The sequence below is a fragment of the Aulonocara sp. 'chitande type north' Nkhata Bay genome, linkage group LG4 (genome assembly GCF_057382095.1).
Source record: "Aulonocara sp. 'chitande type north' Nkhata Bay isolate Kocher_YH1m ecotype deep benthic linkage group LG4, A_spYH_male_GT1.1, whole genome shotgun sequence".
Lineage (NCBI taxonomy): Eukaryota > Metazoa > Chordata > Actinopteri > Cichliformes > Cichlidae > Aulonocara > Aulonocara sp. 'chitande type north' Nkhata Bay.
The window spans coordinates 11,442,739-11,468,306 of NC_141347.1; the positions used below are offsets into that span (position 1 = coordinate 11,442,739).

At 42.9% G+C, this 25,568-nt stretch overlaps 3 protein-coding genes, 1 long non-coding RNA gene and 1 other non-coding gene across 7 annotated transcripts; 3 read left to right on the plus strand and 2 right to left on the minus strand.

Moving 5' to 3' along the window:
* The first annotated feature begins 705 nt into the window (after positions 1-705).
* On the plus strand, positions 706-3,566 carry rpsa (ribosomal protein SA). The gene is made up of 8 exons (XM_086288398.1): positions 706-871; positions 1,637-1,807; positions 1,918-2,036; positions 2,280-2,525; positions 2,792-2,920; positions 3,030-3,192; positions 3,298-3,333; positions 3,426-3,566. The coding sequence occupies exons 1-8, from the start codon at positions 721-723 to the stop codon at positions 3,521-3,523; spliced, it is 1,113 nt and encodes a 370-aa protein (XP_086144524.1). The 5' UTR covers positions 706-720; the 3' UTR covers positions 3,524-3,566.
* On the plus strand, positions 2,071-2,209 carry LOC147332011 (small nucleolar RNA SNORA62/SNORA6 family). Its single transcript, XR_015128958.1, has one exon. It is a non-coding gene; the product is annotated as a small nucleolar RNA SNORA62/SNORA6 family (small nucleolar RNA).
* Positions 3,567-4,778: 1,212 nt separating the features above from the next.
* Positions 4,779-9,126, minus strand: LOC147332012 (uncharacterized). Of its 2 annotated transcripts, none has more exons than XR_015128755.1 (3): positions 8,684-9,126; positions 7,182-7,226; positions 4,779-6,685 (listed from the first exon to the last, which is right to left on the minus strand). It is a non-coding gene; the product is annotated as an uncharacterized LOC147332012 (long non-coding RNA). The 2 variants fall into 2 exon arrangements; XR_015128754.1 differs by having other exon boundaries at positions 8,322-9,126.
* On the plus strand, positions 8,423-22,859 carry LOC147332013 (ubinuclein-2-like). 2 transcript variants are annotated; one of them, XM_086288396.1, is made up of 17 exons: positions 8,423-9,094; positions 9,643-9,771; positions 11,667-11,768; positions 12,223-12,354; positions 12,472-12,578; positions 13,087-13,576; positions 13,707-13,777; positions 13,868-13,997; positions 14,997-15,103; positions 15,185-15,295; positions 16,016-16,159; positions 16,326-16,376; positions 16,458-16,500; positions 17,897-19,180; positions 20,479-20,686; positions 21,185-21,253; positions 21,508-22,859. In XM_086288396.1, the coding sequence occupies exons 1-17, from the start codon at positions 8,783-8,785 to the stop codon at positions 21,552-21,554; spliced, it is 3,537 nt and encodes a 1,178-aa protein (XP_086144522.1). In that variant the 5' UTR covers positions 8,423-8,782; the 3' UTR covers positions 21,555-22,859. The 2 variants fall into 2 exon arrangements, with proteins under 2 accessions (XP_086144522.1, XP_086144523.1); XM_086288397.1 differs by lacking the exon at positions 21,185-21,253.
* On the minus strand, positions 22,671-25,253 carry trir (telomerase RNA component interacting RNase). The gene is made up of 3 exons (XM_086288399.1): positions 24,269-25,253; positions 23,828-23,899; positions 22,671-23,753 (listed from the first exon to the last, which is right to left on the minus strand). The coding sequence occupies exons 1-3, from the start codon at positions 24,566-24,568 to the stop codon at positions 23,646-23,648; spliced, it is 480 nt and encodes a 159-aa protein (XP_086144525.1). The 5' UTR covers positions 24,569-25,253; the 3' UTR covers positions 22,671-23,645.
* Between the last annotated feature and the right edge of the window lie 315 nt (positions 25,254-25,568).

The window sequence follows — 25,568 nt, forward strand, 5'->3', positions numbered from 1 at the left end:
TATGTATTATTTGGTTCTCTCAAGTTACACAGCACTGTTTTCAGAGTCTGTTTTTGTTTTGTGCCTTTTTTCTACAGCCATGAGAATTGGCTTTTGTTTTGGTAGGGGGTTGTGAAAATATTTTATTGCATGTGTGTTGGACTGCTTTGGTTATGAAGTTATTTAAAAAAGGAAATCCAATGATTGTGAGGGGTGTTGACATCCCACCTTTTTTACCCAGTCATTTAGGTCACATTCCCAGAAAACAGCTCCAAAACATCTCAGGCATCTGGCCCATGTCCATCACCTCTAATGCCCTTGAAATGTACCCAAACCCCATTTTTCGGTGAGCCCATTAGTCCCACAGAAAACTAATCAGCTGTCTGTTCTGTCTGTGTATTGCCTCGGTAATCTATTGTAATTTAATTTCAAATATAGGACCATTTCAAAGAGGGAACAACAGCAGAGCTCTCTACACACAAGATACGTTTCACTAAAACAATTTCACAATCGTGTACATATTATGATCCCTTTGCCTGGAACACTTTATCTCTGGCAAATATGTTAGGAACACAGGTCAGTCTTTCACCGAGAAGTCAGCGTCTCAGCATTGTCTTAATATGGTCTTTCCATCTCCATTGTCTTAATATGGGATACCCATCCGACCCGTGAGCCCACCTCTGGTTACCTCTGCTCCTACCATTGAAGCACGTGGAATTAAAACTCCACCTAGTGGCGAAAATGCGGATGTTTCTCATTTTTTACCTCCTCCCCGCCTTCGGTTTAACCAGCCAATCACACGCTTGGAAATTTGGTATAAAAATAACGTCATTTCCTTCAAGCGCCCTCTTTTTCACCGTGTGGTCAGATTTCCATACGGCGTTGTTTCGTGGTGAGTTTAAACCGGCCTATTTAGTCATTTTAAATCGAAAGAAATAGTCAAAATTCGTAAAGTTATGACCGAGGACAAAGAACATATACCGTGGGTAGACAGGCGCAGACTACCGTGCCCTAATTTTCTTAATTTTCAACGCATTCATGATGCTAACATTTGTAGCTAACATGCTAGCTGCTGACACGCGCTCTTCCTCTGTTTCTCGTGCGCCTCGCCTCCATCCAATGAACAGCGGCAGTGACGAGATTTCATATGATTGTAATTGATATCTGAAGACGATGGCAACCATACACATGAGTTATCATGACTTTTTACGCTCCAAGTGGCCTTTCGCATCCAAGATACCTCAACTTAATCCCCGCGTTGCTGCTTAGCTTCCTTTAAGTAAGATACGAGCTTCTGCGCCTTCACCCCTCGTAGTTATGTTTTTCCCGACCTTCCTAACGAGATCTGCATATCGTTTGCGCTCCCTAAATGGCTGATGATTTAATCCGGAGGCTAAATTGACTTGACACATGCGCGTTTGTGGGGTGAACATGTCTCCGTTGTGGCCTGCTGCAAGAGCACACACTAAGGGAGCATCTTCACTTTGCTAAGAGCTACTGTTCTTGTGCTCAGCAATGGGTTTTTGCTGTTTTGTGTCTGATTAGAAATGCACTGATGTAAATCTAATTTTTTGGATGCTTCTTGTCTGGTCGTGGGTGTACTATTTTGTCTCTTTTGCAGCTTGTAGTTTTTCTAAGTCTACTTTTTTCCCCACAGCTCTCCCACTAACTCGTAACGCAGGGAAAGCGGTCACGATGTCCGGAGGTCTGGATGTCCTTCAAATGAAGGAGGAGGATGTGCTGAAGTTCCTAGCAGCGGGAACCCATCTGGGAGGTACCAACTTGGACTTCCAGATGGAGCAGTACGTTTACAAGAGAAAAAGCGACGGTGAGTGGTGTAGCAGTCATCTGTGCTATGACGATGGAGCTTTTTGATTACTTTGTCCCTGCTGCGGCTTTACATGCAAATGACAAAACTTGTCGTGTTTTGCTCACTAGGTGTGTACATCATTAACCTGAAGAAGACCTGGGAGAAGCTGCTGCTGGCAGCCAGGGCCATTGTTGCCATTGAGAACCCAGCTGATGTGTGTGTCATCTCTTCCAGAAACACTGGCCAGGTAAAGTTCTGGTAAAACTGACTCATTGTTGTTATGTGCACACTGTTAAAACCTGGCACTTGCGTTGGTGTTCAGGTGTCGGAAGTGTGCAAGAGTAATCAGGCCGGGATTCGCTAACACCATAAGGACAACTGTCCCATGAATGGGGTTTGATAGTAACCTGAGCCACAGTTCTTTTTAAAAAAAAATCTAAGTTATTATTTCTGTTGCGATCTCAAGTAAAACCTGTACTGTCTGTTTCAGAGAGCAGTGCTGAAGTTCGCCTCTGCCACTGGTGCCACTACCTTCCATGGTCGTTTCACCCCTGGTACATTCACCAATCAGATCCAGGCTGCTTTCAGGGAGCCCCGCCTCCTGATTGTGACAGATCCTCGTGCTGACCATCAGCCACTGACTGAGGCTTCATACGTAAACATCCCCACCATTGCCCTGTGCAACACTGACTCCCCGCTGAGATATGTGGACATTGCCATCCCCTGTAACAACAAGGTAAAATTCAGTTAGTTTAAAACAATGACGAATGAGTCTTTGCACACACAGCTAGAGCCCTGCTGTTTTGTCTGTGCAGTGTGTGGTGTAGAATGTGTGCTAAATAAAAGTGCCTGATCGCCAACTTCTTTTCTCTGAACCACACCAGGGAATTGGAGTTGAGGTCTTGCCACAAACTCTTTTCTACAGCTTTATGCCTTTTTGAATGTAATGAATCGCAGTGCAGCCCCGACAGGTTTGGATTTGACCCTATTTGTCTGTTTCAGGGTCACCACTCTGTGGGTCTGATGTGGTGGATGTTGGCCCGGGAGGTCCTCAGGATGAGGGGAACCATCTCCAGGGAGCACCCATGGGAGGTCATGCCAGATTTGTACTTCTACAGGGACCCTGAAGAGGTATGACTGGCACACTCAACTTATCTAAAAGTACTGAAGTGGCTAGAACCAAGTGCATGAGGCATACATCCTGCTGATACACTCACTAATGCTTATTATGTGCTTGTAGATTGAGAAGGAGGAGCAGGCTGCTGCTGAGAAGGCTGGTGTTGGAAAGGAGGAGTTCCAGGGCGAATGGACCACCCCTGCACCCGAGTTTGCCCAGCCTGAGGTGGCTGACTGGTCTGAGGGCGTTGCAGTGCCATCTGTGCCCATTCAGCAGTTCCCTGCAGGTCAGATGATTTGCTGCTTTGTGTTTAACTTGTAAATGCAGTGTAAGATTTTTCATTCACTTTTTCACACTTAATGGTTTAAACTTGATTGGGATTTTATTACAGCACCTGCCCCTGTCAAGCCTGGTGAGGTCTATACTGGTGAGTTTTTATATGGATCTTCATTACCTTTGTGTATCATGTGTGCTGTTATAGTCTCTGAACTTAACACCTTTTTTCCTGTTCCATTCTAGGTGAAGACTGGAGTACTCAGCCTGCCACAGAGGATTGGTCCACAGCACCCACTGCTCAGGCTTCTGACTGGGGTGGCGCTGCTTCTGACTGGTCTTAAAATTGATGCTCATGTCAACAATAAAGTGTTTTTTACACTTTGACTTTCATTTGCTGTTTCATCTGATATTTACAATTAAAAGTAACGAAAAATGCACTAAATAACCAATTAAGAAGACTGTAATGTCAGTGTTTTGATGGGTTTTCCACAAAATGAATACAGCTGTGGGAAATAAGACTTCATTGAATCATAACATCGCAATACAGGTAGACTGGAAATTATTTGGCTTCTTTGTCTAACTGCACCTCACTGCTTTTTATATTGGCTGTGATTTAAAGATCCAGTGGACTAGGCTTAATTAAAAAAATGGCTAATCAGATTATGCATTGGCATTAATCATACCAAATCTATTGCATGTTAAAAACTTAGTGGTTTGCGAATGTGGAATGGGTTGTACCAATTGTAGCACCTTCATGTGTGAAGTAAACATTTCCTGTTTGAGACTACACCCTAGTTTTCTGCAGCTCCACCTGCAGTGGGTCATATTCCTTCACTAGCCAGTTGGAACCTAACCTAACCTTAAGTAAAAGGGCCCCTGCAGTTATTTTTCCCTGACTAGGTTGGAGTAGGATGAAATGCATTGGATTATATACCCAGAAAAATAATAAGGGGAATCTGTGGCATCATTAAAAGTTGCACCACTTATTTCTTTATATTTGGCTGGGGAAATGGGAACGGCAGTTTGCTGACGTGTCCAACCATACGTGGAAATGTTAGTTTTCCCAAAGATGCTTTCAGTTATTATCACACTGATTTGTGTTTAAGGGGTCTACTTTCTCATAAGTTTAATTTTGATTAAAAAGAACTTGATACTGTTCAGTGGGTATTATGTTACGTGTTCTATAGTTCAGGCCAGTGGCGGGGGGGTGGCGGCTTACTGGGCTTAAGCCCAGGTTGTTTTTTCAGAAGCACGGGGTCTTTTGGAGTGTAATTTTTTCATAGTTAGATGCCTGGCTGACAACTGTATAAAACAAAAACTACACACAATATTCGAATCACACGAGGGGGCGGGGGGAGCTGCTGCCTGCGAGTGCGCTGCTAGAGAAACGCAGCCAGGCAGACGGAGGAGAACTGAAGTTCGACCAGGTACCAAAGCAAATCATTCGTATTGTACAAATAATGTAAATATGACTGTGTATCACGAAAGATTGATATCAAACTGATCACTTGACTCATATTACCTTACTTGTTCTTCAAGTAAATCAACAAATGGTGAAATCAAAAGCCGAATGCTGTTTCTTTAGAGAGTCTTAGCTTACATGTGTTTATTTCATATTTTCAGTTGTTACCCTCCACGGCTAAATAAATCAGTTTCAGTAATGCACTGATATACAAGAATGGACATAAGGAGCTTCTTTCAAAGAAAAAACTGTTAGATGTTATTTTATATATTATGCTTTGTATGTTGTTCAGTATATTTCTATGCAAAACAAGAGGAACTTCAATACACAGCAGGATATTCACAGTTGAAACCAGATATTTACAGACACTTTATGGAAAACACAAGAACATTTTTTACTGTACAACATCAATTTAGAGTAAACTTGTTTTGTTTTGGATAAATAAATATTGAAATATCTTTTGAATTAGTTAAATGTCAGAATAAAGAGAGACAGATCTGTCTATTTTTATCACTTTCATCAAATTTAGGAGTACATGTACACTAAGTTGTTAATTAATAAGAAAACTCCAGATGATTCCATTCTGAGCTGAAGAAGCTTCTGATAGGTTAGTAGAGTCCATGTGAGTAAATTTGTGGCACACCTGCAGATGCATATAAGGCAAAACACAGAGCCTGTTTCTTTGACATGGGAAACTCAGGAGATGTCAACCAAAACACCAGAAAAAGAATTGTGGAGCTCCATAAGTGTGGCTCAATTTTGAATACAATTTGGTGCCATTTACAATTAAGAAATACAGATAGTTTCTCTCTTTACTCTTTATATTTATCAACCTAAAAAAATAAACATTTAGTCTGATTTGATGTTACAATTAAAAAGTATCTGTTTTTATCTGGAGAGTATGTAAATATCTGGTTTCAACTGTATATTTGATGATGTTGGTGTTTGGCTTGATTGTCAGCACAAAGAGGGAGAGAGAGGAACAGAGAGGGAGAGAGAGGAACAGAGAGAGAGAGAGGGGAACAGAGAGGGGGAGAGAGGAACAGAGAGGGAGATGGAGAATGAGGACAGAACAGAGATGGAACAAGAGCAGATTTCTGACTTTTCTGTGTAAATTTAAGCATGTAACACATTTTTGATTATCCACTGCTAAAAAAAACAGAAAACTGGAAAACTTAAAGACACAATGTAACTCCAAGTCAATCACACTTCTGTGAAATCAAGCTACAGGAGGCCATAGGAGAGCAACAACCCAGCAGCAGGACTGATACCTCCTGCTGCAAGGAAGAACAGGAGGAGCACTGCCAGAGCTCTGCAAAATGACCTCCAGCCGGCCACAAATGTGCATGTGTCTGCTCAAACGGTCAGAAACAGACTCCATGAGGGTGGGATGAAGGCCTGATGTCCACAGGTGGGGATTGTACTTACAGCCCAACACCGTGCAGGACGTTTGGCATTTGCCAGAGAACACCAAGATTGGGAACTTTGCCACTGGTGCCCTGTGCTCTTCACAGATGAATGCAGGTTCACATTGAGCACATTATGACAGACGTGACAGAGTCTGGAGACATGATGGAGAACATTCTGCTGCCTGCAACATCCTCCAGCATGACCGATTTGGCAGTGGGTCAGTAACGGTTTGGGGTGGCATTTCTTTGTGGGGCTGAACAGCCCTCCATGTGCTCGCCAGAGGTAGCCTGACTGCCATTAGGTACCGAGATGAGATCCTCAGACCCCTTGTGAGTCCATATGCTGGTGTTGTTGGGCCTGGGTTCCTCCTAATGCAAGACAATGCTAGACTTCATGTGGCTGGAGTGTGTCAGCAGTTCCTGCAAGACAAAGGCATTAATGCTATGGACTGGCCTACCCGTTCCCCAGACCTATATCCAGTCGAGCACATCTGGGACATCACGTCTCGCTCTATCCACCGAAGCCACGGTGCACCACATACTGTCCAGGAGCTGGCGGATGCTTTAGTCCATGTCTGGGAAGAGATCCCTCAGGACACCATCCGCCACCTCATCAGGAGCATGCCCAGGCGCTGCAGGGAGATCATAGAGCCACACACACTACTGAGCTTTATTTGACTTTAAAAAAAAAAAGACATTACATGAAAGTTGGATCAGCCTGTAATGTGTTTTTCCACTTTAATTTTGAGTGGGGCTCCAAATCCATGGGTTGTTAAATTTGATTTCCATTGATGATTTTGATGTGATTTTGTTGTCAGCACATTCAACTATGCAAAGAACAAAGTATTTAATAAGAATATTTCATTCATTCAGATCTGGGATGTCTTATTTTTGTATTCCCTTTATTTTTTTGAGCAGTGTATTTCTGATAAACGAAGAGTGTGAAACTGAAGTTGGATCCACCTTATTATATAGTTATTGGGCTATATGGTTATTTGTTACATAGACTATGGTGCACATACAATCAAAATGCCCATTCTTTTCTTTACTAACTAAAATGTTTAATTACTTGGGCTAATGCCAATAATAAAGTTACAGACTATGATTATATGAAATGTGTATACTTACTGAAATTGCAGTATTTTAATGATGTACAGTCCATATTAGAGAATCCTGCAAAAGTGTAAAGAAATGGCATAATTAATCCTAGCGTGTTGACACAGTCCTCTGTACATCTTACTTGATTTGAGAGAAATATTATAAAGCATTAATATATGTTGTCCAGTGCTGAGGCAGAACCACTCAGTGACAAATAAATTTTCCTGTACTCTTAAATCTGAATACAGATTATTTAATATTGGAGTAAATCAGTAGTAACTCCAGATTTACTTGTGAAAAAGTACACAAATTAAAGTACCATCAGTGAAAACTGCCACAGTTTTACTGAGAAAGATAACGACAAACAATCAAAAGGATAAAATAAAAAAATAAAAAAGGCACAATTGCATCTAAAACACAACACGGCCTCACAACAACTAGAACATGATGTCTTTTAGTCAAACACATGCATGCTCTGTGCTCATCACACTGTGACATTCCATTCTATAAAGTGACACCGCAGATAATATGTGAAGCACAATATTAGTAAATTAATACTTAAAAATTCATACAAACGACATGCATCAATTAAAAAATGTCTCATATCATTAAACCTGATTTCTTGCAACTCCAAAATGAGCCTGAAAAAACGAAAGAAAAATTAAAGGCGTCTCACGGATGAAGTTAAACGGCTTAAAACTAAGATTTTAACCCTGGTGGAGAAATCGTTGAAAAAAAGAGCAGGACGAGGCTGCCAAGTTTAAAAATGAAAGAGATCCAACAGTCAAAAGCGGAAAAACTACAAATTCTTTTCCTCCGGAAATCGGAGAAGACGTTTGAGACCAACAAATATGAGGAAATAAATCTGTCCATGGAGAAGAAATGCAAAGATTTTGAAGATAAATGCGATTGAGAGAAAAACACGGGAGCAGAGAGATAAACACGTAGTTTTGAAAGGGACTTGGATAATAAAGCGTTATGGAAAGATTAAGATTAAAAACCCTGGACACATAAAGTCGGACAAAGGAAGAAGCTGTCTAGTGTGCAGCACCTAGAAAGAGTCATTAAGATGAAAAACAACAAAGTGCCTAAAGATATAACTTAAATGTATTATTATATTTTCTCTTTGTAGTAAACAGCTGAGATATCCTGGCTGTTCAGAACAATCACCTCCTCCACGTTCGCGCTAGTCTGTCAGGTGGGCGTGTTTCTGCGCTGCCATTGGACAAACGCGGTTCCCCTTCCTCTCTGCCTTCCGCTTTCTTTTCATATGCACGCCCAGCCTCTGAATAATGATAATAATGATCAAGATGGCTACTTCAGAATCCTCCTTGCGGTAGCTAACCACCAATTTCATGGAAGCTGTCAAAACTGCGATTTCCTGCAGTTTAAGTCACTCGTAGGCGACGGGGGCTGTTCCAGGGATAATACTGTATGGATTAAAACGGGCCGAGGAGCGATAAAAGTCATTGTGTTGCCCGCAGCACTCATTCCGAGGAAGCTAACTAGCTGAGCAACTAGCTAGCTCTTACTTGTCGACCATCTCCAGTTTAGCTCCCCTGCCACTGGCGGCTGAGAGGAGCGTGGCGCTCCAGGTTTTGTGTGCCCGGACGTCGGAAGGAGAGCGTCAAATGGCAGAGCCGAGGAAAGTGCCGTTCGTCACCATTTCCACCCTCAACACCACCCCGCCGCCGACCCCGGAGACCAGCAAGAAACGCCGCCGCGAAGATGAGGCCGTCGACATCACTTTTGGGAAAGATGGAGGTGGGAGTGCGGTCGGGTCAGGGGGTGGCGGAGGTCTGTTCGGCAACGAGAAAGGTAGCGACGCGCAGAGGGAGGAGAAGAAGCCCACCGTCCGCCTCAGCCTCACGCTGAGCGAGCCGAATGAGCGAGGGTCCTCCGAGTTCAACTACGGCGAGCTGGTCCACTCATCTCTTTCTCAGGTTAGGAGAGCAGAGGCAGACACGGTGGTGTTAGCGGGGGGGCTAACCGGGCACAACTCCGGTGGTGGTGAACCCGCGTGCATGTTGCACTTGTTGTTTTGTTGTTGTTGTGGCTGCTGAACTTTTGTCTGACAGGATTTGCAAATAAAGTAGATCACACTGAGCCCATAAATACGTGATGTTCATGCTCCTTATGTATTTATTTATTATGACCTTTAGATAGATTTTGGAGAGTTTGAAGCAGTGCAGTTTAAAAACGCAGTCTGAATGCAGGCTGAAGTATTTTAAGTGTCAGGGACACTGGACCCTCTTATTATTACCATCCTATCTTGTTACTCCTATGTCTACATCTTATGTTATGACCGATATAGAGGTGTCCTACTTAATCCACACAAGACAAAGAGTTGCTGTAGTGAGAACCTCCCTACTTTTTCATTTATTTTTATTTTTTATGCAGGTTGCATGTATTGCCAGGTGCGATTATGACGTTGATGTTGTTGTCAGCCTTACGTATTTACGATTCAAGTTGCTATCCTGGTGTTCCTCAGGTAAAGCCCGTGGGTTCTGCTGTACCCAAAGGACTCACTCCTCCGCTGGACCCCAGTGACCCTTTTGCAGATGATGAGAAGGAGAGGCGGGAGGTAGAAGAGCTTGCCAGAAAATTTGAAAGCAAATATGTAAGTAGCAAAGTAAACTCGGGCCTGTTTGCATAACACCAGTTGAGGACAACAGTCGTCCAAAGTCGCTTTATGTTGTAAGGTAAAGACCCTAGAGTAAAACGTGAAGAATGTTAGCGTTTCCTGCCTGACTGCTAGTCAGGCGTTTGAGGAATTATTCAACCCTTCATGGTTTAAAAATCTAATTTTTGGAAGCTTCAAAAATGTAGGCTTAGTTCCAGGGTTGAGAAACAGTGTTAAAGCTATGTTATCACTTGATAACAAGTCTTTTCTAATATTGGCTTTTACAAGCACGGGAATGAAGCAGGCTCCATAACAACATGCAAATTAGTGGCGATTCTGAATATTTCACAACAGCCAGAAACGAGACTAACGTCAGAGTCATGTTAGGGAAATTCTAGCTATTTGAATGCTAGGTTTCAAGTTGAAGTTGTTGAATGGTAGCAAAATGTTTGTCCTGGATTTCCCTTCCTTCTGTTTGGCTGCCTGCTATCTAATAACCGCAGGGGTCAGTGGAGTTGAATGATAATGTGACTGAGAGACCTTCTCTGGAGTTTGAGTTATCATAATTTAGCATTTCTGAATTGGTTCTAAGAGAGAGAGAATTTGCTCGTTTACTTTTAGTTTTTATTGTTTGAAAAGTTTACTTTCAGTTTTAGTTTTTATTTGCATGAGAGATGTTTTTTTTTTTTCTCCTTCACATCATTATTTAATAGAGGGCACAGTGAGACTGCTTTATGTCAGCGGTTGATTTACTGTCATAGAAATCCTAAGTTTCAATAAATAATCAGACTGAACTTTCTAAACGTAGAAACGATTTCAATTGCACAATATTGTTTTTGATTAGTCTAATTTTTGTTTTTATTTTAGTAATCTATTATTATCATCATTATTGTTGTTATTATTATTTTACCATACCTAGTTTTAGATCAGTTTTAGTTAGTTACAGTGGCGCCGTTTTTCTTCCACTGACTGACCGGCCAATCAAAAGGTGACTAAAACTCACACAGGTCGATGGTTCAGTGGCAGTTCTACAAAATGGTAACAATGTAGAATAGAAACATTCTGATGTCTTGTTGTTGAAGAGTCACTGATATGTGTGCTGTTGTGTTTGATTGTATCTTTTCTGTTAAATTAATTTAAAAATAATTTCTAAATTTTGTGACTGGTAGGATTTTGTTCTGTATACAGTTTTCTTTTAAAACTAACAGACAATTTAGAAATCTAATAAATAATCTTGAGTTAAAAAAAACATTATTAATTTAATTTCTTGCTCCAGGTGACTTCTGCAGTTAAGACGAGGTTAAACAGGCTTTTACTTACACACACGTGTTGGTTTTTGTGTTTGAGCATGCATATCATTTTTAAATTAAGTAAATATTTTTTTCCCAGTTAATGTATTCCTAGTTTTGCTTGGCATGACAACTCTTTTAGCTTACATGATTCGAACTGGTTAAGAGCTGCAGACCTTTTCTTTCAACCTCTAAAAGTTGATTCTGTTCGTCTGGACGCAGCGTTTTCAGTGGGAGAAACGTTTCGTCACTCATCCAAGTGACTTCTTCAGTCTGAGACAGAATCAACTTTTGGAGATTTACTTACCTGGATGATTGAGCATGACTTTTCTTTCAGCCATAAAGGCCCCCACAGGGTCCTCTGGATGATGAAGTGTCCTTTTCAAAAGTAAAAGTCTCATGTTTATTGTGATCCATGTTTGGTGCTTCCTGTACCCCCAGTACCACAGCGGGACAAGCAGCGCCCCTGCCTCCCTGTACTGAAGCGCTGGTTCTGCTGTCCATATTGTGGTTACAGCTGAATCTGTGTGGGTGATTATTGTTGCGTGTTTCTGTTGTATTTTTAAATATTTTGTGATCTTTGTGTTTACTGTCCATTTGCAGGGCGGCAGCTCGAAGAAGAAGAAAAAGGACAGAATGCAGGATCTCATTGACATCGGCTACGGCTACGATGAAACCGATCCCTTCATTGACAATTCAGAAGCTGTGAGTTTATTCTTTTAAAAAAATTAATCTTCTTTATTGGCGTTCATCAGAATAGGTTACGTTTCAGGTCTCTTTGCCAAAGATTAAAATAAGTAACGACCTTATTTGTAATGAAAGTAAAAAATAAGTGTAGTAAAAAGATGATAAACATTCATGTTGTATTAAAATAATAATGAGAAATTACAGTAACTTTAATATAAAGTCATGGTTCTTTGCTTTGCTTCATTTCCTTTTGTCAGTGGATGCTTTTGATCTGCAGTAGAAACAGAAGAATAAAAGAAACTGGATAAGAGGGAAAACATTAAACAAATAAATATATAAGCTTTAATACTGAGAATAATATTAGTAAAGTTTAGTATTATTATGTGTAGTCGTTTGGAAGACTGACCGTGGGAAGAAGACTGTTGCATCATAAGAAAACAAGCAGTTAATTGTAATTCTACCCCGTCCTCAGTATGATGAGCTGGTACCGGCCTCTCTCACCACTAAACATGGAGGCTTTTACATCAACACGGGCACTCTGCAGTTCAGAGCTGCGTCTGACTCTGAGGGAGAAAACGCGGCTGGAAACGATAATCATTTCAAGGTAGGTGCTTGGTTCTCTGTGCACTCTGTATATGAACAAATAGTTAAAAAGAAAAGCTGTTGCTTTGCTCCTTGTATTATTCTGTGCCTTTTTTCACCTTTTGTGTCTTATCTGCAGAAGATGAAAGACGGTGAAGAGCGAGTGATTAAAAAGCGACGGAAAAAGCAAGATGGTGGAATTTTGGAGGAAAAGAAACCCCGAAAAAACAAAGTACCAAAGTCTGGGTGAGGTTTTGACCTGTAATCCTGTATTATAGTTATTTCAGTAAGTAGCTAATTCGTTCCTTAGATAAATTAACATGAGGTGTTCGTTTAAGAATAAGCATTGCTCCTCGTTGTGCCCGTCCCATCAGACAAATAAAGGAATATCTACATTATTCATTTATTTAAAAATAGTTCAACACTACTTTTTGGCTTTTACATGGGACTTGAACTTTAATTTCTGAGGTGAAAGTCCTCTATATAATTTATTTTACCACTAGTTTTTCCCCAGAAGGCATAAGCAGTACTTGGCCTAAACTTCTTTGTAGTACTTGTGTGTTCTGGTCTGTTATTGGCTGAAAGGAGGGTAGGAGGCTAGTTCCGTTTTATGCCACTTTAATTACAATATACTAAACGGTTAGTAAGAATTTGTTGTCCAGTGATGTCAGTGAAACACTGCTGTAACCACAGACCTTACCCCAACGCTGTGCCTTAAACGTCTTTATTCTCTGTGCTTCTTTGGTCTCGGCAGCGTTTTAGCTTTAAACCGGCCAGAAAAGAAGAAGAGGAAGAAGCTGATGAAGGATTCCCTGCACCTGGCCAACATGCTGCGACGCTTCACCAGGGAAAAGGAGGAGATGCGCAAGAAGAACATGGCCGCCGCCGGTCTGCCGCGACCTAGCCCCAAAGTGCCGAACACCAACAGTGCGCTCCTGAACACCCATCCCAAGGCCGCTGGCAGCAACGAGTGCAACATGGCCGACCTTTCCGCAGACCCTGCTGTGATGTCGCTGCTCGGCTCGGCCAACAACGACTTACTGCAGGACATGATGGGTGACCTGGACTTTGGGATGCTGGACTCGCCTCAGCCTTCCAGCCCGGCTCAGGGGGAGAACGGCTCCTTTGGGATGGGACACAAAATGGGAGGTAGCCGGGCGGTGCAGAGCAGTGTGATTACCCCTCCTCCTCTGCCCTGCGGACTTCCAGACCCACTCGCGAAACGCATTGAAGACCTGAGGGCGGTATGAGCCTTCTACCAGCTCATATTTATTTTTTTTATTAAATAATTGTTAGTAAGAGTGTAAATTAAATGTGAAGTAGACTGCCTACATAACCAGTCCTATTCACTGCTGCGATGTCTGTTTGTCACAGGCGTCCCGTCTGTTTGATGAAGAGGGCAGAAAGAAATTCTTCACACTGGACATGAATAACATCCTACTGGAGTGAGTACATTCCTTCATTTTGAATTAGTGCGGATTAATTTGTATAAAATCAATTAAATGTAAATTTGTGTTTGTTTCTGTGTGTGTCAGCATCGAGCTGCAGGTTCAGGAGCAGCCCACAGAGGTGCGTTCAGCTGTCTACTCTCACCTGGAGGCCTTTGTGCCCTGCAATAAAGATGCTCTGCTCAAACGACTGAAGAAGCTCAGCCTCAACATACAGGTGTGTGGCAGCAAGTGTTCTTACTGTTAGAATGAGTTTTGGTAACACGGATCCCAAGAGGTCTACGATTTGCATTTGACATCACTTAAAGGTCCCATGTCCTTCCACTTAGTGAAGATGCTATGAGCACCATTTCTACCAGTCTCAGTGTCTGTGGCTTTAAGTCAGACTGGAACAGCTGCTGCACGTTCTTCTTTCAGGAAAACACTTCTATGAGTGACTGGTTCTGCCTAAGGTGTCTTCCTGTTAAAAGGGAGTTTTTCCTCCCCAGTGTTGACAACTGCTTAATCATTCATTCACAAAGACAGATTTAGTGTGAATTTGGCTGTATCAAAATGCAACAGCAGCAAATGGAGCAAAAAGCTAAGTGAGTTTAACTCTACTGAAGCCCAAACGCAGAGTAACACACCCAGTACTACTCATTTTGTTCTAAATCAGCTCTTAGGTTTTCCTCAGTTCATGGATGTCCCTCAGAATAACATTCTGCCCAGAGCTCTGACCTGTGTGCATGCGATTAAAGCATTACATTACCTTACCTTACGTTAGTGACATTAACCCTGCTAGATGCTAACACGGTGGTCCCATCTAAAACTTTTTATAAGAGAGCCGCTTCAGTTCATTCACAAAGAGCAGACCGACAGCAGCTTAAGGCCCTGACTTGTTTTTTGTTGGCCAGAATATGTTTTGCTGTTGATCTCCACAGCAGTACATTTAGCATCTGTGTTGCTATGATGCTCTCCTCAGCACACTCAGCAAACATGCCCATATGCACCCACAATGGATAGCTGTGGGTGAACTGCGGGTCTGTGTAGGCAGTGCAAACCCACACTTATCCCCCGCTTGGGTGTTCACGCAGGACTGACAACAGTCGCAAAAAATGGGCTAAACCTGTTATGAGGCAACTGCTGCATTTGTGCAAAAGCTGTTGTTTTTGTGTCTGTGTGTCCATTATTCATTTCTGTATTGTCCTTATGAGTGTTGATTTCTCTCGTTGTCCAGGATGACCGACTACGAACGCCCCTGCTGAAGCTGAAGTTGGCGGTGTGCAGTGTGATGCCAGAGCAGATCGCTCGATACAACATGGACTGCATTGCCAAAGTTGCAAAGTAAGGACTCGCTCTGGGCTCTTACTCTGAGCTCACATACCTTTTTTCCTTAATCTAAAATGTTTGTTTCTTTGCTCGCAGGCAGCAGTCTGAGGAGGGAGAGAAAAATGGCTCGGAGGATGACGATGAGGAGAAGCCGGGGAAGAGGGTGATAGGGCCTCGGAAGAAGTTTGTGTGGGATGACAGACTCAGGTCAGTTTCCTCTCTGTGCTCACAGGATCCATCCTTTCCACTCTACTTGTTTTCTTTATTCAGCAGTTCAGTGCATTCTGGTAGCTCTGAGTGGCATAAAGCTGAGATCTAGGGCGCTTTATCCATATCGAGAGCATCTGCTGTGATCCCACGCCTCTGGAAACTCTAGGACACAAAAAACAGCCATCATTGATCATATATCAAGACACATCTGGTAGTTGGATCTGCACAGTTTGCATATGAGAAGCCATGTTTGTCGATCATGCGAGGTGTTTGTTCAGCCAGGTCCAGCCCAGTGTTTCTGGAAGCTACTGGAGAGGGAAAGCTGCAGGCAGTCATCAAGTGTGACACTTTGTAGTGCTTCGAACATCACACACTCAGTGCTGGGTGTGTGAATACATTGCAGTACATGCAAAAAATCTTTTATTTAATTTTAACAAAAATTGCTGTAAAATGAACATGATGTGGCTTTTCATTTTAAAAGATCCTCCCCAGTTTTTACCCATCAGCCTTTTATGGTATATTGTAATGTCGTCACCTTGCCAGGTGGGTGGGTGATGTGGACTTCAAGGTTTGTGAATATGTTAACTTGAGAACTAAGCAACGTAGGAATTTCAAATTCATAGTATAGGTGTATTTACTAATAATCTCAGACGAGTTAGAATCTCAGCGACCTCAACCTCAAGATCAGAGGTCAACTTAATGCTGTTTGCCTTCCAGGTCACTGCTGTGTAACTTGGTGCGGGTGAAGCTAACCTGCTACGAGCGTGAAGGCAAGAACACGCTGTCTCTGGAAGACTACCTCAAAGCCTTCATGGAGACTGAAGTCAAACCCCTCTGGCCTAAGGGGTGGATGCAGGCCAGGTGTGTGACAGCAGCTAATGCGATTTCTGTGGTTGTCCAGTGATTATAATAGCGGCTATCTTTCTCGTATGTTTTCAATCATGGCTTAAATAGAATGGTAATGAAGAAGTAATTCCCTAATATTAGTGCTTGTTGTGTTCATATTTCTGTATTTCCCCATCTGCAGGATGCTGTTCAAAGAAAGCATCATGGCTCACGGTCATCTCACTGGCTACACGTACGTTTTTCACCTTACTATTAACCTATTTTCTCATCACTGATTTGTTCTAATAGCTCATTCAATTTTATTTTGTTCCAGAGCAAAGAAGAAGATGCTCCCTGTTCCCAAAGCCAAGCCAAAGGTTAGTTGAACTTTCAAGTTAATCTGCAATCCATCTGTCAGCAGAGTGACTTTGTAATGGAAGGGCTCTTGATATAGAAGGGATGACTGCTACACATTTTACACTTGCCCACTTTGATCTAAAGTGGGCTGGACCAGTGAAACACTCGTTTTTGTCAGTGTAAAGAACTTTAGTGACTAATATAACTCTCTGAGATAACTTAAAATGAGAAAAAGAAGCATAGTTTCAACCATACTTCTTAGTTTTTCTACATCATAAAGAAATGCAGCTATGGGAAACCAAAGAAATCTGTCGGCACGACTCTTTGGACCTAATTTGTATGAAATAAATGTAAAATTACAAAAAGGGTTCTGGTAGTGCACTACCCAGACTGTCCTGCTATTCACTGCAAAAACTCAAAATCTTACCAAGTATATTTGTCTTATTTCTAGTCAAAATTATCTCATTACACTTAAAATAAGACACAATCAGCTACAGGGCAACATTTCAGTAAGCTAAAGGAACTTGTTTCAAGACAGTGAATCTTGAAACTAGAGAAAAACTAGAGATTTTTCACTTGTTCCACTGGCAGATTTTTTCACTTATTTTAAGCTAAAATATCTTGTATTAAGTGAAAAAATCTGCCAGTGGAACAAGTGAAAAATCTCTAGTTTTTCTCTAGTTTCAAGATTCACTGTCTTGAAACAAGTTCCTTTAGCTTACTGAAATGTTGCCCTGTAGCTGATTGTGTCTTATTTTAAGTGTAATGAGATAATTTTGACTAGAAATAAGACAAATATACTTGGTAAGATTTTGAGTTTTTGCAGTGTTCCTAATTACTTTGGTGTAGCATGAATAGCCATGGGGGAGGTTTTTATCAACAGGAAAAACTGTAAAACTTATTCAAATATAGTTAAATGTCGGCATGCCCTGCTGTGTCAAGTGCACCAGATTTGAATCTTTGCTGGGTCAGCTCTGGCCATTATGTTTGACACCTCTTCTTCTTTTCTTTTTTTTTAAAGGTTTAGATTCTAAATGTGTTCTCATTAGAAACTGTACAGCAGCTGGAAGTTGGAGCAGAAACTCTGGACAGTAAATTGTGAAAAACACAAGTTATGCAAATGATCTCTTCAAAGTGAAACTTTGTCAATAAGGTTAAAGTTCTCTCACGGTGCTCGGCTAACGTTATCTCATGATGCGTGAAATGAGCCCTCTTGTATTTTAATGTGTTTGATAAAATATCAATATTTGGGTTTGTGTATTGATACAGTATCGCCATGCAGAATATTGTGATACTGTTGTTGTGTTTCACCTGCTACTCCTAGTATATGAATGATGATTTCAGATTAACTTGAAGAAACATGGCGGTGCTCTTAAATGTCGCTAAAAGTATATTTGTGTCCTCTGTATTTTCCAGGAGGCTGTGTGGGTTCGTCACACCACACCCTCAGCAGGTGCCACTCCCTCCCCTGCTGCCCAGGTCGCCACGCGTCCGACTCAGTCACCGTCTGAGCCCATATGTCTCGATTCCCTCGATGAGGCTCCCTCTCTGGACTCCATCTCTCAGGCCTTGGCCATCCTTGGCAATGCAGCTAAGGGCCTGGCCCAGGGGGACAGCCCCCCGTCCCCAGATAAACCCAAGACTGTCACCACCCCCTCCGGCCTCCACACCTCACCGGTCATCCTGCAGCAGAAAAAGAACTCTGTCAGCACTCCCAATAGCTCCAAAGCACCTCACTACATCTCTACCTCTTCGTCATCCTCCACCTCTTTGTCTCGGTCTCCCTCCGTCACGTCCTCTCCTCTGCCCTTGGTCAGGGTGGATGGCATGGGGGTTGTTAAGGGCACTGCGCAGGCGCACAGACATTTACTTTTAAACACGCAGAGACCTTTGAGTGTGGGTGTGACTAAAGCCAACATGCCTGCCTCAGTGTCTCCACCTAAACCACGTCCACCGCCCACTGCGTCTCCACTAGTGGCACCAGGATCAAAGACCGGGGTCTCCACTGCCCCTTCTGGGCTCCTCAAAGGCAGCAATAATAACAAAGTCAACAGTGTTGACACTCTGATCATCACATCACCTCGGCTACACACCCTCTCATCGCCCTCAGTCACGGTCCAGAAAACATTTCAGACACCTCACCTGCCCCAGACTCCCCAGAGTAAATCCTCCTCCTCCCTCTCGCAAACACTCCCCAGCGTACAAGCACAGCCACAACCACAGTCTAACTTCATCACCCCTATGCACGCCACTCTCACCAAGTCCACCCACAGCAGCATCCCACCCATCGTCAAACTCACTCCCCGCACACCCAACCCCATCGTCACCGTTGCCACCTCATCCTCAGCTTCCATTTCTCAAAGTCCCAGGTCTCAGGCAACCCCGTCCCTACACCAGTACCCTAACAAAAGCCCAGCAGGTTTCCGCCCGCCGTTCTCAGGTGCCCAAGGAGGAGTGAACAAGCCGGGGCAAGGCAGTTACACTCCTCCAGGCAGCCAGAAGACCCCCAACAGCAACAGCAGCACCAACACCAGCCTTATTAACACCTCATCCATAAGCAAGCATTCAGGATCCAGTGCCTCCCCCACGACAGCCTCTGCCAATCAAGGTCAGCGCCAGAGGTCTGGGGGCGGGACACCTCAGGGCGCCAAGCCAGTCACATCTGTCCCAATGTCATCCGTCTCTTCTCAGCTGCCACAGGTTTGTAGTGCCAGTATGGCTAGATAAGGAAACATGTAGGATGTACATCTGGAAAGTGTTCACAGTGCTTCACATGCCTTATTCGAAAATGGATTAGTTTCATATTTTACCTCTGCATACAGTACAGCATAATGACAAGCAGCAATTATAGCCTCAAGTCTTTTTGAGAATGACGCTGCAAGCTTGGCACACCTATTGTGGGGCAGTTTCTTATTATCCTTCTTTGCAGAACCTCTCAAGTGTCTTCAGATTAAATAGCTGTGCAGCGACGCTCATCTTCAGATCCAGAGATGTTCAGTCATGTTCAAGTTTGGGCCACTCAAGAACACACAGAGTGATCTTGAAACCCCTCTTTGTTATTTTGGCTGAGTGCGTGGTTTCCTCCAGACATGATGCTTCAGACCAAAGTGTTAAATCTTTGTTTCATGAGACCAGAGAATTTTGTTCCTCGTGGTCTGAGACTCTTTAACTGGCTTTTGGCAAACATCATGTGCCTTTAACTGATTCAGTTGATTGTTGTAATGATGCAGAAATGGTTGTCCTTCTGGAAGTTTCTTCTTCTGCCACAGAGCAATGCTAGAGCTCAGTCACCATTGGGTTCTTGGTCGCATTACTGACTAAGGTCCTTCTACCCCGATTCCTCAGATTCCATTTACAGATGATGTAGGCCACTGTGCTCATTGAGACCTTCAATGCTGTAGACATTTTATCTGTACCCTTCCCCAGATCTGTGCCTCGATGTAATCCTGTCTCAGAGGAATTCATGAGAACGAAGCGATGCAGGAATTTCAAATCGATACCATAGGTGTATCTGCTAAAAGAATCTTAAGTGGCTTCGACCTAAAGGTCAAGTTTTCTGAAAATCTTGTGAATGTCACTTAGGATTTTCAAATGGATACGACAGATGTTTCTACTAAAGTCTCAGTGACCTCGACCTAAAGGTCAGAGGTCAAGTTTTCCTGACAAGCTTGTGAACGCAATAACTTGAGAACAAGGCGAGGTAGGATTTTGAAATTGATACCATATGTATCTACCAGCAGGCTGAGGGGTACCACTGGCTACTACCAGCATTTTTTCACTTGTCATTATGTGAAGAATTTTAAGGTGAAAAAATGATTTAATCATTTTGGAATAAGGCTGTAACATGAGACAATGTGGACCAAGTGAAGCTCTGTGAATACTGTGCGGATACACTGTCTGCAGCACATGTACACAGGTGGATTTTTCAACCCTGAATCTGTTGAATGAAACCACTTTCTTCCTGTTGTTAAACACTCCTAACCTGTTTTTTTGCTCAGGTCTCCGCGGCAGGAAGCAGCAATCTGCTCAGCTCAGCCTCGTCTCTTCCGCTCGGTTTTGGGATGCTGGGGGGGCTGGTGCCTGTGTCCCTGCCCTTCCAGTTCCCTTCACTGTTAAACCTGCCTTCGCTGGGTGCAGCAGGCTCCAACACGGCACCCAGCAGCTCTGCAGCCAGTAGCAACCCACCGTTCTCCACCCTGACCCAGAGTGAGTGATGCACACAGGTCACAAGCGCTCATTGTACTGGGGGGGGGGGCTTAGATTATGCACCAGGTGCAACTCTGACATTGATGGCAGCTGCAGATTTAACTAAGAGCATTGCTTTCTTTACAATATGACATCATGAAAGCACTGTGTATGTGTGAGGCTGTTGGGGTGTGTGTCTGCTTTTGTGTGGGTGTTTCCTGTGTAGGGCTTTTTTTGTGTTGTAGTGCGTTCTCATTTATCACCATGTTTTGTGTCTAAATGTAAGCTTTGTAATTAATGTAAGACATTGCATTTTTGTTTGCTCCCCCATCAATTCTGTATTACATCATGCTTCCTCTCCTATCTCACATTTGGCCTCACACTTCTGCCTTTATCCCCTCCTTTCTCCTCCTGCTCCTTCCTCTCACACGTCTCTCCTCTGACCTCCCCGTTCCGTTGGTACTTGTTCCTCCCATCTTCTCCCTCTTTGTTTCTTGTCGCCCTGTCCTGTCTCCTCAGATCTGTATAAGAGCCTCCAGTCAGGGTCTCAGGTTGCTCTGCCTCCTCACTTGCAGCTCGCTTTCTCAGGTAAAATCTGACCCTCGCTCCCTCCACCTCAAAAGCCTGCTCCTTTGCTCTTCTGCTTTTCCTTTCAAGTGTCTGATGTTCTCTGTCTCAGGTTGTCCCCCCCTCCTCCTCTTTTTATTTATTTATTTTCTGTCCGGTCCTGTTCTCATCTGTTGGTGGCAGCATGCCTTACTTTAAAAAAAACAATTTTTTTCCCCCTTCCCTCTTTGTAATGTTTTTGTTGAGATTTCAAACACTGTGCTGTTCCCGTCTAGATGTCAGTCAAAGCCAGGGAGGTGATGCTAAGAGGAAGACTCTATGATCCAGCGGACCCAGCTGATGCAGTCCAATTAAACGAGGAAACGTTGGGACAGCCGGGACGCACAGACCGCACATAACAGGGGTCTGAATTACAGACTTTTGCTTTTAAGATCAGCTCAACTATCCACAACTACCAGTTAAAAATAACCTTTTTAAAACAATGACAACTTTTAAATCTTTGAGCTGTTAAATAAAATGGCAAATGCAGTTTGCCAATGTTTACACAATAGACCTATATCACTGTGGACAGGGAGGAATGAATGAATGGGATTTATAGTTGATTGAGGTGTGTGTGTGTGCTTGCTGGGACTGTGTGCCTTTTGTATGGCTCCCTTTCTGATGCATGGTCAGTGTGTCTACTTGGTGCTGTTTTTATCATAATGTAATTATCACTGATACCTGTAAGAAATGTAAACAAATTGTTGAATTTGAGCTTTTTTTTTTTTTTTTAAAAGAGAGAGCTGTACATGTTTTAATTGTACTTGAATTCCTGGATAAATTTGTTCCTGTATAGAACTCAAACTGACTTTTAATTAAAATCTTTCTCTTCAAATGAATCATTCAAGCTGCATTATGAAAGTCAAATGAAGCTGAAGCTTCTATATCATGTTGACCCCTGGACCATAGACTGTATATAAAAGCTGGACATAAAACAGCATTTTTGGCCATTACTATCTTGGTGTTCAGCTGTGACAAATGAGAGGTGGATCTGACTGGAAGCTGAAGACAATGCAGACTTGTGCAGAGTCAGCGTACCTACTTTATCCACTGCTCTGGCTTTAATGGGGACCATCCTTTGTGAAATAAACATGTTTTATCCTGTATGACTGAAGTAGAGAGTGAGCCCATACACTATTCGAAGTGTTTGCAGACATCATTAGAATTGATTTCGTTTTCCCAGATCTAACTCTCTGTTAGCATCATTAGCTATTTTTATTGCCTCCAATAGAATGATTAATGTGGCGTCTCTCCCAGGTTTAATGTCCAGACATCCACAGATTAGGTTTGAATGTGAGATGGCTAGGAAACAAATTATATACTGTGCAGTGACTGGAGTTATCTTAAAAATAAAATAAAACACATCTGTAATTTTGGGCATAAAGAAAAAAGTAAATAGTGATGTCTGGAAGGGTTAGGGAAATTGGTCCAATTGAGATACAATTAGTAGAGAGAACATGTTGGATGAAAGTACATATTGTGGCAAAGACAAAGGTCATTTAGCAAAAAGATGATACCAAAAACAAACTTCAGTCAAAACAATGCCTGAGATAACCCCACCCAATTGAAATTACAAGGCTAGCCATTCGTATATTGCTACACAATTTGGATTATCTAATAAAAGAATAGAATTTAAAAAAAAAGGCCTGATCTTAAGCCTTGTGTTCTGCAGTCTTACTCAGCACAGGAGTGTCTGGAACACAGGACTTTTATCAAACTCTGTTTAAACACTTGCTACATGATTATGGCTAATAATATGGCAAAATACTACAACATGGTAAAAAGGCAAGAGCCCAGAAACTGTGTCCCTGGATCCTTAACAAGCAAATACAATCAGACCTGATTTTGTAAGCAGAGTCAAGAAAGAATGCAGGCTTAAAACATTTCAACATTGCCTTCTCTTTTCAGACCTGCAAACAACAGCCATCTTTTACATACAGTCTCTGCTCCTCAGATGCCTTTACAGTGGTATTTATGAGAATGTCGAAACACAACATGACACAATTATAGGCAGTGTAGATTTAATTGAACCCTTGATTTAGCTATTAAATCAACTTAGTCCTTAATGAAACCCCAAATAAACCAGACATGAAAAATGTAAAAGGTCCTCAATAATAAATGTTCAAGTGTCTGAAATATTTTTTGACATCAACTCAAATGAACAGAGTCCAACAAGTAACAAGCAAGACAAAAACAATTAAAAAAAAACAACAAAAAAAGGGGGTGGGTAAATCTAAGCAGTTTGTGAATGATGTAAAAATGAAGGGCAACTCGAACTGATAGTACAGGAGGCGAGGATTGGCAGGCCCTCGTTGAGGTTGTCCCAGGTAGTTGCCCCCCACCAGCAAAGCACTTCATTTCCACCTCCTGGAGCCTACTTGACCAGAGGCCTGGTTTTGTCGTCGTCGCCACACTGGTGGGCTTTGTACTTTTTCACCTCAGCCATGTACTTAGACCAAGCATCGCTCTTGCCTGGCTCAGCCTGCAGGGGAGGAGGCAGAGGTTATCACCTGTGGGAACAACACAATCAATATTGCCACCTTCCATCCCACTTACTTCTGTGTCTTGTTTCTGCTTCTTCGCAACAATGCCGGTCTTTAGGAACACACCGCCTCGGCGCTTCCCCACCTGGGTTAGGGGATAGAAGACTGAAACCGTTATACGAGCTCTTGCACGTGGACTGCCAATGAAGGAGACTACACCAGAGCAGAAGGTCTACACTTGTCTCGCGCCACCAGCGAAACCATCAGTGAGGATCATCCCTACACTTTACTAAGCTATTGTTTGTTTTACACCATCACTGTGGGTGATTTTACTGAAATATCTCAGGGATAATACAATCACCGGCATATGTATGAAACACTCATAAAAATGACATGTCAGCCATCAGAGTACTAACTATGGTGCCAGTAAGCCTGCTGTATCAGTGCATAGTGCTTCACTTTGGCTGTGAGTGGAACTACTGCTCTCTCATCTTACAACTGCTAAACCCCTTACAAAGCTCGTCACGGGTGGGGCCTTCTTTTCCACTGGTGTCTGTCCTTGCTCGGTGGCTCTGGCATCTCCACCTGTTTGCTGCATCTCCTTTTTCCTCCTCTCATCTTCCATCTTCTTCTTGAACAGCTCCATGAAGCTGCCGTCGTTAGCGAACACGTTGCCCCCAGGCATCAGGGGTTTGCTCGATGGCTGTGCGGGGCTGCTCGAGGGGGACGCGGGGCTCCCGCAGCTGGAGTCCTCGCTGCTGCCGCCACCGCCGCCGCTCGTTTGAGGTTTGTCGTGTGCGCGTTTTGGATCCATAGTTCCTGGGCAAGCAGACACAGTCTGTTGTGTGTTAGCTGTGTAACACGTATGGCTTTGTTGTGTGGTTGGCCTTAGCGGAGAGCACTGCCAGCACGCCTCAACCGCAGTGCAATACGAAAACCTAAAGTCTATTTAAAAATAGATCAGCTGCACAGTCCAGTGTGGGGATATGGTCTTTGAAAAATAAGGCGAAGTGTAAAAAAAAAAAAAGCCAAAAGGCTTTAAAAATGTCAGCCCTCCCTCTAGCACACAATCCCCGGGCCCCGACAAAAACAAAAGCAGGCGCTGGTTTAGCTGCTAACGCGGCTAACAGCTAATGCCCGGTTCGGTAAGACCACTGTAGACGAACAAACTCAACTACAGCCTCCCAGTTCATGTGCGGAACCTATTAAGGTATAAGCATACCGCTGCGGCTCACCTAAAGGTTCAAACACCTGCGACAAAGACAAGAAGGGTCAAAATTTGTTCTCGCAGTTATCGCCAACTTTCACAAACCGTCACCTTTGCTCCGCCATGTTTCATTTTCTCTGGTGACATCACGTGGCAGCTGTGTAGCGCCTCCTGCTGTGCCGGAAGTGAAATTGATACTAAAAATTACATAACAGACGGTTGTTGGCTGGAAACTGCTGGCTCTCAGGTCTGCTTCTGTTGACACGGTACAATTTAATACACCCAGTTTACACAGCCGAACATGAACTCTGTCCTTCACTCTGACAGTGACGTAAACTATACTCTGTGCTATATCGCTTAAAATAAAACCTCACTGTATTCATTGTTTTTAGATATTGATTAGGATTGTCAGGAGCACTGTCATTAATCCATTCAATTTACACTTGTATTAAAAGGTCAAGCTGATCAGTTCACATTATGCAAGCTTATTTCATACTTCAGTCCTGTGCAAGTCTTGAGCCACACCTTATTTGTTTTTGTGTTGATTCCAAGAAGGAAACGGGGGCCTGCGCAGGGTGAACTCTTCCTATGGTAGCTGGGATAGGCT